Genomic DNA, 17,162 nt, shown 5'->3' on the forward strand with positions numbered 1-17,162 from the left:
CAAAAATATTTACGTAAATTTTGGCGCACCCATTCATGCCATCGCTAGGCGCTATGCATGGCTATGCCTTCGGCGTCTACGAAACTAGCCAAAAACAGCTGATGCTTTCAGAAACCATCTTGCAATGGCGGAAGCAGACGTCGAGGAGATTGAAGCGCTAGTGAGTAAATTTTTAAGCATGCTTTTGGCCACTGATTTTGCAAATCACAGAAGTCGTGCTTGCGTGAAAACAGTGCTATTTACTGCCTCCTTTAAGCTATCGGTGTTAGATGTTTGTTATTGATGAGTGTTGCAAGTATTTGCGCCGTGATTACCTTTATCGTGTGCAATGCTTAACCAAGTTTCACATTGCTAATTTTCATTCGTTGTGATCACCGCCAAGCGCTCGCTACAGAATGCGAACAAGAAATGGGCAGTCGCCAAAAGATTAATTTCTTTTTTCTTGCTTTCTCGTGGTTAAGTTGAGCAAGTTTGCGTGGATCGCAATAAATCAATTTCGCTCTCAGAGGATGAAAAATGACGAATGAAGAAGAGGAACTAGGAGACCGGCATTTTTTTTTTTTTTTTTTCGCCAGCTTATGCCGCTCCGCCTCGTCACGTTGATGCTTGTTTGCGCAAAATGCAAGAACGTGGCCATCGTTGCACGTTTTGGACACTGTAAATTACCCGCCGCAATTGATCTCTCTCCTTATTTCAGAAATCAGAATTCGAATGGATTTTGCAAGAAGAAGTAAACATTGTGTTGCAGCAGCTGCAAGACATCATGCTGGTATATCTACAGCATGTCTGTTTTTATCACATTTATTGCATTCTGCTTATCGCTGCTGAAACGCCGCCCTTGATATCAAGTTACACACTGGCGCGTTTTCAGCAAAAGCATGTTGCTCCGAATGAGATAAGTGAACGGTGCTATTATTCTTTTTCTGCCGACACTAATTAACCCAAGCTATAGCTGTTGAGGCTTTCTGGCAACCAGCTTTCTAGTGATTGACAAACGAGGTGCCTTTTTGCTTGTGTATGCCAAATACGCACCTTCTGTTGTATATAATCTCTGCAGCATACACCATATATGGCTGTATTATTTAGCTATTTTTGCCTGTTTCCGTAATTGCTAAAGGACATGTGTCATGCAGGTCCTTGAAATCTTAACTGGAGCTAACTTAGCTGCAGTAGAGCATTTTGCCAAATATATGTGTGTGTGATGTTCATTTTCTCATGCTCATTCTGTTGCAGTTCCACTAACTGCAGGTTTGCTGATTGAAAACTTTAGCTTGCTGTTATGAATAAATACAAACAAAAGATAAAACATTCCAGCAGAGCCCATCTCACGATGAATGTTGACATTAATGCAACGTGAATTAAAGCAGTGCAGTATGACACACTGTATTTCCTCCGCAGATGCACAAAGTGGCAGTTTCGTTGCTAACCACAATACCAAACAATACCACAACACAGTATATCTTGTTGTAATCACTGCACCCCAGTCGAAACTCCGTGGAATCCCAATAGTATCCTTGCTGCAATTTTATTACAGTGGCCCTCCATCGTGAGGCCACACTCAACGCGGATCCGTGTTTGTAATTGCAGATGGGGCGTTGTCACTTTGATATATTTAACGCCTTGCGTTACATTGGCACGCCCATTCTGGAGAAATGGCCCAAAATGGGCACATGCCAATATCGCATGCGTACTGCCAAGATTTTCTGTTAGGGCCCACACCCAGGGACCAAGTTGGCATGGAAGAGAGCTAGGTACAAGCTGGAATTGTAGCTAAAGTTTTCAAAGAATGCGAATTTCATTAAAGTCTTGGAAAGGTCTGTAATGTATGTCAGGATGTGGGCACATGCCGCCATATATTAGATAAGTGCGCTGTTTTGCACAATATCGAACGACTTCAAAAAAAGGGGAGGAAGACATGTGCAGTGTGTGTGTGTGTTCCGTCCCATTTCAAAGTTCTTGGTTTTGTTCAAAAAATCGCATTTGTCCAACACAATGTACAGCCAACTGGCCCCGATTTCAGCCTTACGCTATATATTACATTATCTAAGGCTATATCTTGTAAAATTTTCAGGAATGCTCCAAGCGTTTCCCGCACTCATTCTCTGACCAAGAAAACCTAGTCAAGACTGACAAGTTGATCCTGAACAGCACAAGGTATGAATGCTTATCAGAGCCAGACATGTTCGCAATGATAGATATCATTTCAAAAATAATCCTATTGAGCGCTGATATGCTTTGCCATTTTGACCATTATTCACAGTATTCTGCATGTGGTAATCTCCATAAGTTAAAACTGAGCTATGTGGGAAGCCCTTTGTTTAGTTTTCCATAGGTTGAGTGACCTTCTGTTAAGCTGAAGATGTGGTAGGACAGGTACATTTCCGAGGTCCTTTGATGTTTGTTTTATAGGGAGTTTTTGTAATTACAAGGTGTCCTTGTAACGTTGTGCTTTATATCTCTCTTGATTTAGTGTTAACAAATGTTTTCCCTAGTTCTTTCTACTTCTTTTTTTTTATTGAACAAAGTGCACAGATAAAGATTTGTACTAAGCTGACGAGGTTTTATGTGAAATATTGTTTCGAAAGTTCACTGTGTGCTGTTTTATGACGATGGACAAATTAAACACACAAATAAAAAAATACAACGTAGAACACATCTTACAAGTAATATAACATGTGAGTGAGAGTTTGTCCAGCTACTATCCTGTTGCTGAAAACAGTGCAGGCTTCAAACTCGGTGTGTAAACTAAAGTCATAACAAGATGTGTTGTGGTGAAGGCAAAAATGAAATAATGTGCTCTAGTTAACTCAAACTTATACACGTTTCATTTGCCCATGATAGTACATATGCATACGTGCATGGTACTGCCAATGTTATCTGACACAGTAGATCACAATTGTGCTTGTCTCCATGACGTGTTAGCCATAACTCTGTAATCTTCCCTAACCAAACCATAACAGGACTCTGAACCTAGCAACCTAACCTAACTTAGTAATATATTTAGTGTTATAACAAGAACTCAGTAATTTCTACTAACTTACCGTCTGCCTAGTAGTCTAGCCAAACTGACTTAACCTAATCATAACTCAGCATTCTAACCCAGCCATGTTAACCATGTTTCAGGAATCAATAACCTGACCACATTAACCATAACTCGGTAATATGCACTGGCATAATGTAACCTATATCTTATAGCCCACCTTCAGAGTTACGGGAACATCTTGCACCACATAAATACATGGTTTTCCTGTAGACAACATCTCTCATACATGCAATGTGTGATTTCACTTCAGCTGAATGAGCTCACAGCAGTTAATTGCAGCATCTGTTAACTGCAAAGCATTGTTATTTTATTTTATGTTGACGTTCCCTTTCTTTTTTCTTGTGCTTTGGTAAAGCTCCACAGCTGCCCCTGAGCAAATTAAAGTCCTGGCAACAATGTCAGGGGATAGCATCAGCCACGCAGTAAGTGGAAATTTTCACGTTCATTACTTCCAGATTTTTCTTGCCTTAATGTATTGATGATGCACAAAAATTATGGTGCATGAATACATTCATAGTCGAAATTAACAAAGGTCTGCACTAAAGACGTGTTCAAATGGGATACTGAGGCTTTATAGAATCATGTGCACCAGATTTAAAATTTCAGGTCCACTCTTCTGTAGTTTGTCGTAAAAGTGAAGCGCTCGTGCAGGAAAGACGGCGGAAGAGTTCACATTTGTCCTGAAACTAGCAAACTCATTCGGTCTTATCTCCTTGTGTTAATGTTACCAAACACTGGTTGAAATGGCCACAGTCCCCAACTGTGATGTTACACTGATGCATTTCCTTTGTTTATCTCAAGTGCAGATATTAGAGAATTTTAGCACGTCCATGAACCATTCTTGTTTACAAAATACTAGAATATTGAATGGCGGTAGCACTGTTGGCCACATTTTGTTCAAGTAGAATATGTGTTAGGAATTGATTTGTGTTGCGTGGATGCCCTCATAATAACAACAAAATATAAAAAAGCCACTCTAGGCCAATGTATGTCACTGCTGATACCTCGACACCAGCATCTAAGTAGGACGTGGTCATTGCAATCTTAGTTTTTCGTGCTTTCATTCAACTCGGCATCACAACATGACATCACTAGCACTCTGCATCTGTGGTATTCCAGTAAACGATAATAATTCATGCACAGGCAAAAGCTCTTTATTAGCATGTTGTAGCCTCTAGTACATATGAAAGATGTGTGTAGAGTGGGCACATTCAGCCTTTATTACCACAAGTAGGAAATGTAGGGCAATGTAGTGGAATTGTTCATTTGCATGCCATCTCTCACATATACGTGCGCAGCGAGCCATTAAATTGGCATAACACACAGCTTCGTCATTTCTATGTAGAGAAATGTAATGCTGTGCTGCCGAACAAATGAATTCATATTTGAAAGCACATACAAGGTTTCAAAGATAGTTTGAGGGCTCAAGGAAAGCAGCATGAATCTGTAGTACTGTACCTTGAACGTAGGCAACGCTGAGAGATCAGATTTACAGGATAAGACTGCAGCGCTTCTAGATAGCTTTGATGAAGGCTGTTCAGCCAAATGTACTTATATTTCTTGAATGTTATGCAAATTAGCAACGAGTTTCACGAGAGACATTTGTGAATGATAGCTTTCTAAACGTCTTGATGACAGTGAGACTATGATAAAAGAAAGAAAAGAAAGGACAGTTGTAGTAATGCAATGCACATCTTGATTATATTTCAGGACATTGCACTGCGCATTCCCAAGCATCCCGGCACCACCTTGAGGACAATAGTGCAGAATGACTGCCAGTGGAAGCTGCAGCAGGTATGGCCGACTGTCTTCTGTTACCCTGCTCTGCCTTGCTGCTGAAAACAGCGTCAACAAAGTAAAAAAAGCACTATGAAGGGAATAAGGCTCATCAGTTTCTTTGTTTGCGGTTGTTTGCTCTTTATCAAAGGTGCAAGACGCGGGCAACAACCTAATGACTGCTTTGCAACTGCTCACGCCGCCGCCACCGAAAACCAAGTTTGAGTTCAAGTCTGCAGAAGAAGTAACCCAGGCAAGTGCACAGTGACAAGGCCCCTTCATTATCTGTGGCATCGTTTTGTGTCAGACTGCAGCAGTGAAGGGGTACGTCCACGCAGGCGGAGAAGTTTTCAAACCACACTGACCCTAAAGCAAGCAAAGCTGCATTTCTTCACGAGAGCTTGCCACTTGAGGTGCAACTGTTGAACAGATTCACTTGCCCAAACACACAGGCTGCCTGCCTTGACTACGAAGAAAGCAACCATTGGGACCTGAGGCCGTATTATGCAGTGATTCCTCTAATTTCCTATCCTTTTGCACTTTGTTGCTCATTGGCAGGATGTCAGGCCTACGTTATTGCCAGTATCGGCCACTTAATATGAAGGGCAATACGAAAAAAATGGAATTGATGGAAAAGAATTCTTGCACAATGCGGCCCCTGAAAACATTTTTTGCTTATATCTTCATTCTTCACAAGAAACTAGCAACAGTCTGTGTATTATTTTCTGTCCAGTGCAAAGCTTAGGTGCAGCACCAGTTACTTGAATGCGAAAGAGCCAACAAAAGTTGCAAGCCCCACTCCTAATCAGATCTCTTTAATATGACACTTTAAGGTGGAACCCTGTATTTTAAAATGTTCTTTAATTTCGAGGTAGAGTTTGATAAAACTTGCAGAGTTTATGTATTTTAATGTGAGAGACCCTGCACTTTAAAATGTTTTCTTTTTATTAGTAGTAGTATTATTATTTCTGGGTAATGTCGATGAAACTTGTTGAGTTTATGTATTTCAGTGTGTTAATTAACATATACTTTTTTGCAGGGTAAATAACTTTTTAGAAATACAAAAAGTTCCGTTTTTTTGCACAACTTGCTTGGAGGTGAGCTATTTACTGAGCTATATATGGTGTAATAAAGCTTGACATACAAAATTGATATGGAACCAACAAAGTGCAAAACAACAAGGACAGTGCTCTAAGCCAATTTTATGTCAAGTGAAAGCCTGCCAAGCTTTCTAAATTAAGAAGCCATAGTAACGCCAATGACAAATTACTGCTTTTTGAAAATTTCTGTAACAATATTTGTTCATGTCTTAGGCCTGCTGCACTCTTTAGCTGTCTATTTTTGCAACAAAAATAATTAATGCATTAGAATAAGTAGAACCAGAGGTGTCATCAATTTAAAACTATGACACCATCAAAAATGCTGTTTAATAAAAAAAAGACATTTCCTGTCTTGTTCATGATGTGCGCCATCGTGGCAATTTGGGCCTGTTGGTGTGCCATAGTAAATGTTCTGAATAGAGTGAGATTACGGGAAAGACAGAATGCTCAGTCCTTCCCGTATTCTTTCCGTGCTCTTGCACTTCAGAACCTTTACTTTGTTCATGATGATTATGCCGATGGCTAAATCAAAGGCTAATTCAATCCAGGGATGTTGCAGGACTGCAATCAAGCAAAAAGAGATGCTCTACACCAAGCTGGAATGAAGGAATGTGAAAAGATATTTGGGCCACTTTCTTGGCTAGCCGGGTCTTCTTCTAAAACTTCTTAAAGGACTTTGAATAGATCAGAGTGTTCCTGGACAAATTTGTGTTTTTGGCTTTTGGCAAACCTGGATCGAGTATATCTTAAAAGGTGCTGGCAGGGTTTTTGATGAATCGAGCACAAAGAACAGCTTTGTTCCCACTGCCATTATTTTTCAGGAGCCAGCTGTCCTCGTTAAATGTTGCCTGTCCTCTTTCAAGACGCGTGACAATATATATATATATATATATATATATACATTGAGCGGCGCTACAAGGTAAACAGAACAAGTATTTAATTTCAACAGTTTCGACCGGTGGACCGATCTTCATCATGGTTTACAAAGGGTGTTTTGTAAACCTTGATGAAGATCAGCCTACCGGTCGAAACCGCTGAAATTAAATACTTGTTCTATTTACCTTGTAGCACTGCTCAATTTCTTTGCGTTTGAAAGGTAGCTTGAAGAGATCCTCTTTACTTAATATATATATATATATATATATATATATATATATTTACTATATGCAGCAGATGGTGGTACACGTCTATATCCATCATGCTTGATACTCTCCACAGAGGCAGCTATTGTGAGGCATAGGTATAACTTAGAACTAATTTCTACTTTAATATCCAGTGTAGAATGTCTATTTTATTGTTACGGAACAGCTTTATTAGGAAAGATGTGAAAACAGTTTGTTATACTATTTAATGCCTTGTCTGAAAATATTTCATTCAAATTGTGCAGTTTCTTTCTGACATAATTGTTATCACTTGTTGCATTTTTCAACCTTTCGAATTAATCTGCTGTAATAGCTGCTGATTGCGTTCCTATCGGCGTGTTCAATAGACCACTTACTCAACACCTTGTGAGTTCACTGTGAGAGCATCTTGCCTACATAGTTGTTCCCGCAAAACTGGTAACAAGCAAGCCATTCACATGTAACGCACTCGGCATGTCTGACTGTGAAAACGTGTGTGCTGACTAGAAGTCGAATGGTCGTATTCAAAGCATAACTGTTGTAGCCCAAAATCTGCAGAATTGTTGATGTTCAGAGATATACGCACACACACACACACTTCTGTGAAACATTACTCCATTTAAATAATGCAACACCTGCAATTTTCTCTGTATGACTCAAACACTACCACTAAGATGATCAACCTCATGCTTGAAATACTCTTTGGAGTTACGTACTTTTATGCGTGTGAATGTAACGCCCGCATTGATGGCATGAATGTACTTCTTCTCAATAAGCAAGAGGCCACAAAAGTGATGAAGCATACAGAATTGCTAAAACAAGTGCTTCCTGTATTAGCCATGCCTCTGCAGCCTTTGCTCACAATATCTCAATTTACATTAAGTCATCACTTATGACTGCACATGCCCTTTTTTTTCTCTGTTTCCGCTGAAAGATTCTTTAAATATTGCTTTTTGCAACATCAATTTATGTATATAGTCGTGTACGTTGAAAAGAACTGTCGGCGTTTTTTAGGAGCAGCTGGCTCAGTGCTTGTGGAGATAAGTTTCTTGGCTCCAAGTCTTGAGCAGGAGCATGTCCACTTCTTCCTCTTCTGTCTCAGCTGCCCTTTTGCGTAAGCCACCCAATATCCCAGGCAGCAAGATGTTACAGGTTTCCATAATAGAAATTGCTTGCGAGTGAGTGTTTGTGCTATCGTTTTTACATGTCCATGTGCTACAATTCACTCTGTTTTCATTACTTTGATCACGTCTAATGCCCTCAAGACTGTCGTTATAAGCTGCTCACCTTCCTGGAACTTTCTTGTGCAGCTCATGACCACCGTAATGGGTTGCCTGCAGAGGGGTCGGGCGAGCCTCATCATTCCAAAGAAACGCACCATCGACGAGATTCTTGGAAGCCGGAACATGGTGTGTGCTCAGCAGTGTTTTTTTACATTCTGCTCTCCATCAGAGAACCTTCCAGACATCCGCTTCGGTCTGATGTCAGCCTAGCTGTCTGCAACACCGAAAAGGCAGAGTTGGTTAAGCGTAATGCATGACAGCTGCTTCTGGTAGAGGTGCATCTCCTTGACTCTGCGTCTATTGTACAATTATCTCGTGCTCTCATAATTTGATCCACACCACCAGCTCCTAGGAGCGCTGCATGGTTTATATTCGTGAATGGCACAAAATACAGGACAGACACACAGATAAAGACAAAGTACACCTTTAATTCCATTCTGCCATTCACAAATATGCATCAGCACCAACTTGCCAAGTTTTCTATCTTGCTGTAAAATTGCATGGTTTAAGCTGGTTTGGAACGGCACGGGAACGTCAAAAAGTAATCGTAAAACGACATTGGAACCGTTGTTGTCATGCAGTTCCTTAAAGAATACTGCTGTACTCTGGCAGCTCTAGCAGTAGACGTGATGTAGCAAAGCTTGTCGTAAAATTCGCCTGTTGGTATTTTGAAGTTTTACCGCAAGTGACCGGAGGAGCTTAATTAGACAGCTCGATTCTGCAATGTTTGTGCAGAAATCCTTACAACCGCCACTGCCTCAAGATCTGGGCGCCAGCTTCTATGTGCAGTCCCACAAGCTCATCTTCGCTGTGTATTACGTCCATAAGGACTCGCACGGCCAGCCGAAGTTTGATGTCTTTCAGGTAAGACAGGCTTGTACCAGTGCTGTTGAAACCGCAGGCTATTCGCACAAAAGGCATGCAGAAGAGCTATGAGCCCTCTTGATGGGTCTATGCAAATGACGAAGATGCAAGGACAGCACTATCCTGTATACAGGACGACGAATACAGGACAGCACCGTCCTTTATTTTTCCTTCCTTATGTCTTCGTCATTTGCACTGCCCCATCAAGAGGTTCATCCAGTATCAACTTGCCCAAATGTCGATTCTTCTGCAGTACATTTCTATGAGCCCTAGTGGCGTAATCTTTATTTTGCGTGTGCAGTTAGTGTCTTTCTGCAACCATTTAAAAATCTCCTAACCACCTTTAAGCATTGGTCCACTGATGAAAGCCTGACAATTTTATCGGCAGAATATTAGATCTATGAATGTCAGTAAGTAGATGAAATGTGAAAGAAATACTGACAGTTATACATATTTAAGGTTGTACAAACTGTGCCACCAGCTTCTTGTGCATGGAAGAATGAAACTTATCAATTATGAAGGTTGGAAAACACTTGGAAGCTATCTTAATTAAAAGAGATGCTAACAGATAATGTTAAGTCAAGCTTGATTGAAAAGTGAGACTTGTTTAATAACCAATTTGTCATTCATAGCAAGAGTAGAGCTTCTGTGAGCAAAAAAAAAAATGAGGAAAATTGAAAATTGGAGTAGTGCCACCTATTTTGGACTGTGGCACTTCTCATGTGACATCAGCATTGGCTGATTATTTACAGTGAGCAGGAGAGAGGGCAATCACATGGGGATTACATAAGATCGCCCAGAAATCAACACTAGACCTCCAGACAAATAATCCATAGATCTAACTTGGCTTACTTGGCCTACTTGGCTTTAGTGTCCCTTTAACAATAAACTTGTTGAAATTCTGAATTTCGTTGGCCGAGGCAAGGAGAGAGAGGCTCTGCTTTGGGGAGAGCAGTTTGCCTCCTCGCACCATTGGCTCACAACATTTGTGTTGTTTCGGTCTCCACTATTACTAAACCCATTTGAAAAGTTCTCATGGTGGTACACTCTCTGGACAACACTTTACGACTTCCAGTGTTTAGGTAAAATTTATAACAGGACTGGTCTTTTAAAGGGGACACTGTGGGCACACATCAAGCCAAGATAAGCTGACAGATTAGTGCTTCGAAATATCCTAAATCACTTTCGCTCTGAAGAGCTTGTTAAAGTATTATTGAATCGAACTTACTGGAGAGAGAAGCTGTTGAAATAATTGCTAATTACATGACGAAAGTTTGTGTCTCTCTCTCCCAAGATTCTGACCTTACACAACTTGCAACACCTGTGCATTTCAGGCAGAGACGTCTGTGCCCTGGCTGAGTGAAGTCCTCGTACTGTTCACCATAGCCCTGCAGCTCTGCCAGCAGCTTAAGGACAAGGTGAGCCGTCATGCTGCCTATGCACGCAAACTTCATGGTCCTCAAAGTGCACGATCATCAAGTATTTCATTTTGTCATAAAAGTGAGTAGAGGGACAAGTTCAAATACTAATCAGTTTCTTTTTTTCTTTCTTTCTTTCTTTCTTTCTTTATTTTGCGTGTGTTTTGTTTCACTGCAAGGAATCTGTGACATGAGTGCATTTATTTTGTCAATTGTTCGAGTGGTGCTCTCTTGACTGGAGTCGCCTGTGATGCAGGGGTCGGAGTGTTGGGTTCAGAAGGGTAAGGACGGCTACATGTTAGATAGCATCCTGAAACCCTGCTTCGTTGATGAAAGCCAGGATGGTGTCCTTGACCATCTTGACCTCGTGCTGCGGTCACTTGGGGTAGATTAGGCTACCGTATATTTAGAGTAAAAATGTGGCGACACCAATAAATGCCCATCAACAGTGAAGAATTTCGCAAGCTAAGTTGCACATTCGGCACTGTTTTGCTGTATTAGCCATAGTTGATGATGATGTAGGGTTGTGGAAAATTCGAAGAAAATAGCACAGAGCAATCGGAACACAAGAACAGTGCAGTTAAAACTCGATATAACTAACTTCAATATAACGAAATTCTCTGTGTAACTAAGGATTTAACTTTACATAACCTCTTTGTCCATAGAACACCATGTAATTAGAACCTCAATATAACGAAGTGTGTTTGTATGCGATTTCACTATAACGAAATTTTGCTTCCGCAGCAAAGGAATGCCGAGACAGTAAATGTAAACTTCCTCGGACGCAGATGGTCAGATGATTGAATTACAAGCGGCTGCTCGCAAATACACCTCTCAAATCGCGTGCGGCGCCGCAACAGCAACCGCCAAAGTGAAGCCGCATCATGTCCCGTGTTAAGTCCAAGTGCGATAAGGTCCCAACACGCCCCACACACCTTGTGCTTTAGGCACGAGTGAAAGTGTGTGAGGGTGAGATGAAAGATGGCTGCACACACACAGAGTGCCACCTCCCCACGCGAGCAAATGGAAAGAGGGGGAAGGGAGCGAGCTCGCGGTAACGCGATCAAGCGTGTGCAAAGGGCAGGATGGGGCGGTTGAAGGAGTAAGTTGGTGCGGATTCGGCCGTGGCTGCGCATGGCTGTAAGCACAGCTGAGCGCATACGCAGCCGCGCACCCTGCATTAGAGGTCATCTGCCGTGTGTGCAAATGGTGGGCATGGCGACACGGCTTGGAATCATGTAAGCTGTCTTCCCGTGCGTTTAGCATTGAAGGTCGCGTAATCTTGATTTGCGGTGACCCGTTGGAATGAGAGGCAGATGAAGCATTCGCTCCCCGCTGCCAGCGCTTTTCATGATAGCGTCGCCCCAGTGCGAGTCAGCGCGAGTGACGCTAGCAGTCGTGGGGGTGGAATGCACTCGAAAGCGTGGCTTGCTTCGCTTAATTCGTACCGCCTGTGTGAAGATATCGTCAACATGGCACGAAACCGCATCATTCGTCGCAGACTCCCAAGTTCATCAAAATGACTTGTTTTGTCATTCAAGTTTGCTTTCTTTTTCGATTGCCCGACGATTTGGAAAATTCTGCTGCCTTTTTCTGTGTAAGAAGAATCGATAAGCGACTGTACTTATTGCATAAAAGGTCGAATTTTAATACAACGAAATTTCGATATTATGAAGCAAATTGCCAATTTTACCTACTTCGTTATACTGAGGTTCAACTGTGCATTTTTAGTGACCAAGAGCACACAGACAGACAGAATACGCCGTCTTTCCATTTCATTGTCCAGGAAGAGTTTGTACTCTTTCTTTCATTGTCTGTCGAGCTTCTGTGTTCTTTCCACTCTGTGAAGCATCTTCCAGAAGGCCACTTTGTATGTTTTCTACGGAATTGCATAGTCCCAACAAATTTGGGCAGTGCAGTTAAGTGTGCCTGTGCAATTTCTGTAGCACATTAGCTGGGTACGGCACTCAGCCCTCACTTGCACGAGACTCAGTAATTATTCCATGAGCTTTGTTTCCTTTTTTTTTTGCTAGCTCGACATGCAAGATTGTGACAGAAAAGATGCGACAATGTGAAAGTGCAAGTATTTTTAGAGGTTAAACATGATTAAGTTAACAGCACGAAGGTAGAACTTGGACAGAAGAAGAACCAATACATAGCACTGATTTATTTATTTATTTATTTATTTTTCTCAAATTCTAACTTTGTTCTGCCAGTTTAATCATGTTCAACCAACTAGGCCAGACCTGCACCTTGCTCAGTTTCAATTATAGTTAGAGGTGTTTGCCCAAGATTCTGGCCTCTCCACATTATAACGGCAAGTTCTCAGCAGTTGGAGTTAACATGAACGTGAGCACGTACTGCAGAATTCGTACCCGTTTCACACCTTTCTTGCAGGTTGCCGTGTTCTACCAGTACAGGGAGTTCCACATCCCATAAGAGGAAACAAAGGTTCACAAGCTGTGTTGTGAAAGGACAGAGGAGAGGGGTATTCAACGGGATACTTAAGGAAGAACAACAACTGAGTCGGCACACTACCAAAGTTCTACACCTGTGAAGCTTCAGCTCCTACAGGATGGTCCAGTTGGCATCACTACTATCGGCTGTGGCAGCTAAAATTACTCAACTCGCCCAAAGGAAACACACTTACTTTTTTTTTTTCTAACTTTCCCAGCGCTCAAAAAAGGTCACGGGTATCGATGCACAGGGCACCTGTTTAGTGAAAGGAAAATTTTGCTATGTTTATGTACTATTCTGGCGAGAAGGTAACGACGCAGGTCACGACCAGGTAAGCTCTGGCAAGCTCTGGCAAGCTCTGGTCATGAAAAACTCTTGCTAGACTATGGGCACCTACTTTCGCGTGTGTGGCCCTTTATGTTTTATTTATATAATGAGTTTTGTTCTAGGCTGATTATGTTTACTCGCATAGGTCTCATCAGTATTTGTGAAGTTAACACTTTTTCTCCGAGCTGTTGGAATGAATAAGTTTGCTATTGCCACGAATGAACTTACGATATACTTTTGCCTAATTAATGGGCCGGCCGAAGGTATAGTGATAAGCAAGCAAAAACAAAGTCATTAAATGCAGATGGTAGATAGGCACTATTTTGTCTATCAGGCTTGCTATCTGTGGAAGCCACTGTGGAAACTTTTTCTTTTTTTCATTTTCTGAAGCTTTCTGTATAATGCAGCAGAACGTAGAACAAACACTAGCATCATTTTTTTGCTTTTAGTCACTCTTGACGTAGTTTATACCTGTAAATGGCGCGATACAAATTTTTGTCTTTAAAATGCGCTTCGCATTTGCTCGTCATTTTAAGTGCAGAGAGTTGTCTTGCTTCATACTGTAGCAAGAAATGCGAAAGAAAAAGGCAGCTGTCTTGCATTTCTCAACTAGAAATCTTTGTGCAGGCGACAAATCAACATTATTTCTAGTCGTCTAGGCACCCTGCAATGGTGTTATCAATTAGAGCTGCCATCAGAGCTAACTGACATAGCTAAGCGGCATTACTCTTACGGGCAAATGAAGCATGAACAGGAGAATTCGAACTTAAACAGCAAAGTATAAGATGGCAGCGAACATTTGCAGTCAACAAAAAAAATAAAAGTAGCTTTAACTTTCAGTGAGCCGTACTGGTCCACTTTCAGCAATTAATGTCAGCCAACCCTATTCAGTGGCCTTGTTTCATTTGTCTGCGATGGGTAGTGTACTGTATTGCGATGTCGAGGAAGTGTTCATTCAGCTTGTGCTTTTTTTTGCCTTCATCTGTGCTAGAAAATAGAAGTCGTTTCCTCAATCCCATATTAGTGTTGCCAGACGTAGCCAGCTAAAGGTTAATAAAATGACATTGTCATAGCGGTTAATCATAGCTTGAATATACAGAGTCGCAGAGTGCCTGTCGACTAGATAGTTTACAAAGCAATAATTTCACTCTGCCAGCATACATGCATGATATAAAGGGCATAATGTGTGTGCCACACTTGGGTAGAGATGTTATCAAGCGTTGTGTGATAGCTGCCATTTATAGGACGTTATTTTTCAGTGTTTCTCGCTTACTTTTTTTTTCTGCACGTTTGTATTATAGTTTGTGCATATATTATGCAAAACTCTTTATGTACAGTGTTTTTGGCATATACATTAGGTTTTATTTTTAACATGGGGAACTCAGAAAAAAAAAGGAAAGCTACTGTATTGTGGATTTTAAATGAGATGCTGACAATATACTCGTTCCTTTCTTTTCTTTTCTTTTTGTCTTAAATTTTTTTTTTCTCTGCAGCGATTGTGCTCTATGAATGCGTGTTATCGAATGCTGTTAATCATGTAACATGCTCATTTAGCGCGCTGCTAATTGTGCGCTTGTCAAGAATGGCCGCCACTGCGCACGCATGCACGCGCTCCAGTAGCAAAGTCTTTTTTTTGCACTGCGCTTTGTTGTACCCAACATACCTGCGTTAAGCTCCATTGTCAAATAGATAATACTTCTTTTGGCATTGCAACAATGCGCATTACAGAGCACTTTTAGTCTTCCCAGTAAAATAGTACTTTGCTGAGTACTAGTAGCCACTAGTACTAGCACTTAGCTAAAATGGTACACCACAACACTTTGCGGTACCTTATGGTACCTTCTACGCTGTTCATTCAATGCGTAAAACCCACCAGGGAGACACGTTAACGCTTGGGCCAAGCCAGGAACACCTTGAGCTACGTTTGTTGGCAGCGGTTTCCATGTGAATCGTTGCAGGGAAGTCATGCTCCCCCTTCTAACTCCTGCGTGATGGTGCATGTGAAAGGGCGGTAGTGGCAGAAATATCCCCCAAAGCCTCATGAAAGCACTAAACCAATCAGCCAACACGAATTGCTGTACGAAGACCATGTTTTCTGGCAACCACTGTTACTACTGGACAAACTACGGAAGAGTACGACAGAAACACAGATGGCAAAATGCAGTTTCCATGCAACATGCGATTGTTAACAAACCTACATTAGACTTGCACTCTTCTTTTACTTCCCAGCTGAGTATGTAACTGTTTCTACTATGTGTTATATCTGTAATTGTGATTTTGCAGATAGAAACAATCCTGCACTTATGCAAATAGAACCACCTTTTCCTCCAGGTTCGATCACATTGCCTTTAATCAATGCCATGCACACATATTGCATGGATCCACTAACTCGAGGCTATTCTCTCCTTTCCGTTGAGTAACATGGACTGTTGCAACTAATTCCATAGGTGATGTAGTTGAGAGGTTGTATGCTGGATCAAGCTCGTTCAAATTTTTAATCAGAGTTGTTCATGAAAACATGAGGCTCACATTACTATCTAGTTAGTGCTAGTATCACAACTTGTACTGAAGTGCAGCTAATTATGTGCAGTTGCAGTCTACTGTAGGTTACGTCGCTGGGGAAAGGGGTTCCAGTATAATGAACTGTTTTGGCAGATCTGCTGGCCCTTGCACATTCAATATTTGGAAAGGTGGCCATTTCATGATTTAGTTTACTGCCATGTTTACATGCATCAATTGCCTGTTTCAACGGGGTAAATTGACAGCGCACATCGCCTGCGGCGATTCCAGACAAAAGAAATGCGTTTAATCACACTTAAAGGAACAGTTGTGACATCTGTTCCAAGGGGAAAAAAAACAGCTGCTGCGTGAATGAGAGGATGCGAAGCAGTTTCACACTCTGGGCAGCAGATTGCACCACCATCCCTCTTTTTATGAAAAAAAAAATAATTCACTCGGCAACAATGCAAGTGCGTACTCTCAATTTTTCTCAAATTAAATAAATATTATTCAAGATGAGAAAATGTGTAGCAGTTTCATTGCTCCAGGTAGCAGAGGGCAGCGCTGCCATTCTTAATAAGAAAAGTCTGAATTTTTTATTTGGCAGCACTACAGACGCATGTTCTCCATTCATTCCAATTGAACAATCGGTGGCAAGTGCCGCATTTAAGCATGGCATTAAAGTTCACCACAAAAACGTCGCCATATCAACGAAACATTCCATGGTGACTGATTGAAAGTCCTTTATTGTCGTATTGCAAAGCACTCTTACATGGGGACCTAATTCAAACACAAGAGCGTCCTCTCTTTCGAGAACAATCACTTTCGTAGATGGAGAAATGCACCACGTGATTGAACACGAAAGGCACTGGTGTTACTACCTTCATCAGCTGTTTGTCACTAGTGATCAGTGTGCTGCAATTTTTCTGCGACTGTGCTGTTAATGAGAATGTTTTAAGTCTGTGTGCTGTGGTAAAGCTGCTCTGCACAGTTAGTTGTGATGTCTGCAGAAAGTCGAAATGTTGAGTAGCTTTTTTAGCAGTGTCTCATGTATTTCCACTTTTACAGAACATTATGTATACTTTTGAATTGTTTATACTGTTTGTTGACATTGTTTACTAAATGTGCCATTCTTTTTTGTTATTCGTATATGATTGAGTTGAAAACAATAAAATAATCCTAACACAATTACCATGGGCCATGCATTATCTTTTTTTTACCCCCCCCCCCACCTTGCTTCCTTTTGCAAACATTTACTAGAACATATTCCATTA

The 17,162-nt window shown here is 41.2% G+C and overlaps 1 protein-coding gene across 1 annotated transcript; it reads left to right on the forward strand.

The window, feature by feature from the left end:
* Nucleotides 1–88: 88 nt before the first annotated feature.
* Nucleotides 89–17,079, forward strand: rogdi (rogdi atypical leucine zipper). Its single transcript, XM_050167261.3, has 10 exons — nt 89–160; nt 698–769; nt 2,072–2,154; nt 3,399–3,465; nt 4,754–4,837; nt 4,971–5,072; nt 8,351–8,449; nt 9,059–9,187; nt 10,522–10,605; nt 13,003–17,079. The coding sequence occupies exons 1-10, from the start codon at nt 125–127 to the stop codon at nt 13,042–13,044; spliced, it is 798 nt and encodes a 265-aa protein (XP_050023218.1). The 5' UTR covers nt 89–124; the 3' UTR covers nt 13,045–17,079.
* The last annotated feature ends 83 nt before the right edge of the window (nt 17,080–17,162 follow it).

The sequence above is a fragment of the Dermacentor andersoni genome, chromosome 3, assembly GCF_023375885.2.
Source record: "Dermacentor andersoni chromosome 3, qqDerAnde1_hic_scaffold, whole genome shotgun sequence".
Lineage (NCBI taxonomy): Eukaryota > Metazoa > Arthropoda > Arachnida > Ixodida > Ixodidae > Dermacentor > Dermacentor andersoni.

What these genes read in the sequence shown, in the direction of transcription:
- rogdi (XM_050167261.3), top strand. Translation starts at nt 125, where the DNA reads ATGGCGGAAGCAGACGTCGAGGAGATTGAAGCGCTA. An exon ending in TCGAGGAGATTGAAGCGCTA is followed by an intron (nt 161 to 697) that starts GTGAGTAAATTT and finishes TCCTTATTTCAG; the next exon opens with AAATCAGAATTCGAATGGAT. An exon ending in CGAAGTTTGATGTCTTTCAG is followed by an intron (nt 9,188 to 10,521) that starts GTAAGACAGGCT and finishes TGTGCATTTCAG; the next exon opens with GCAGAGACGTCTGTGCCCTG.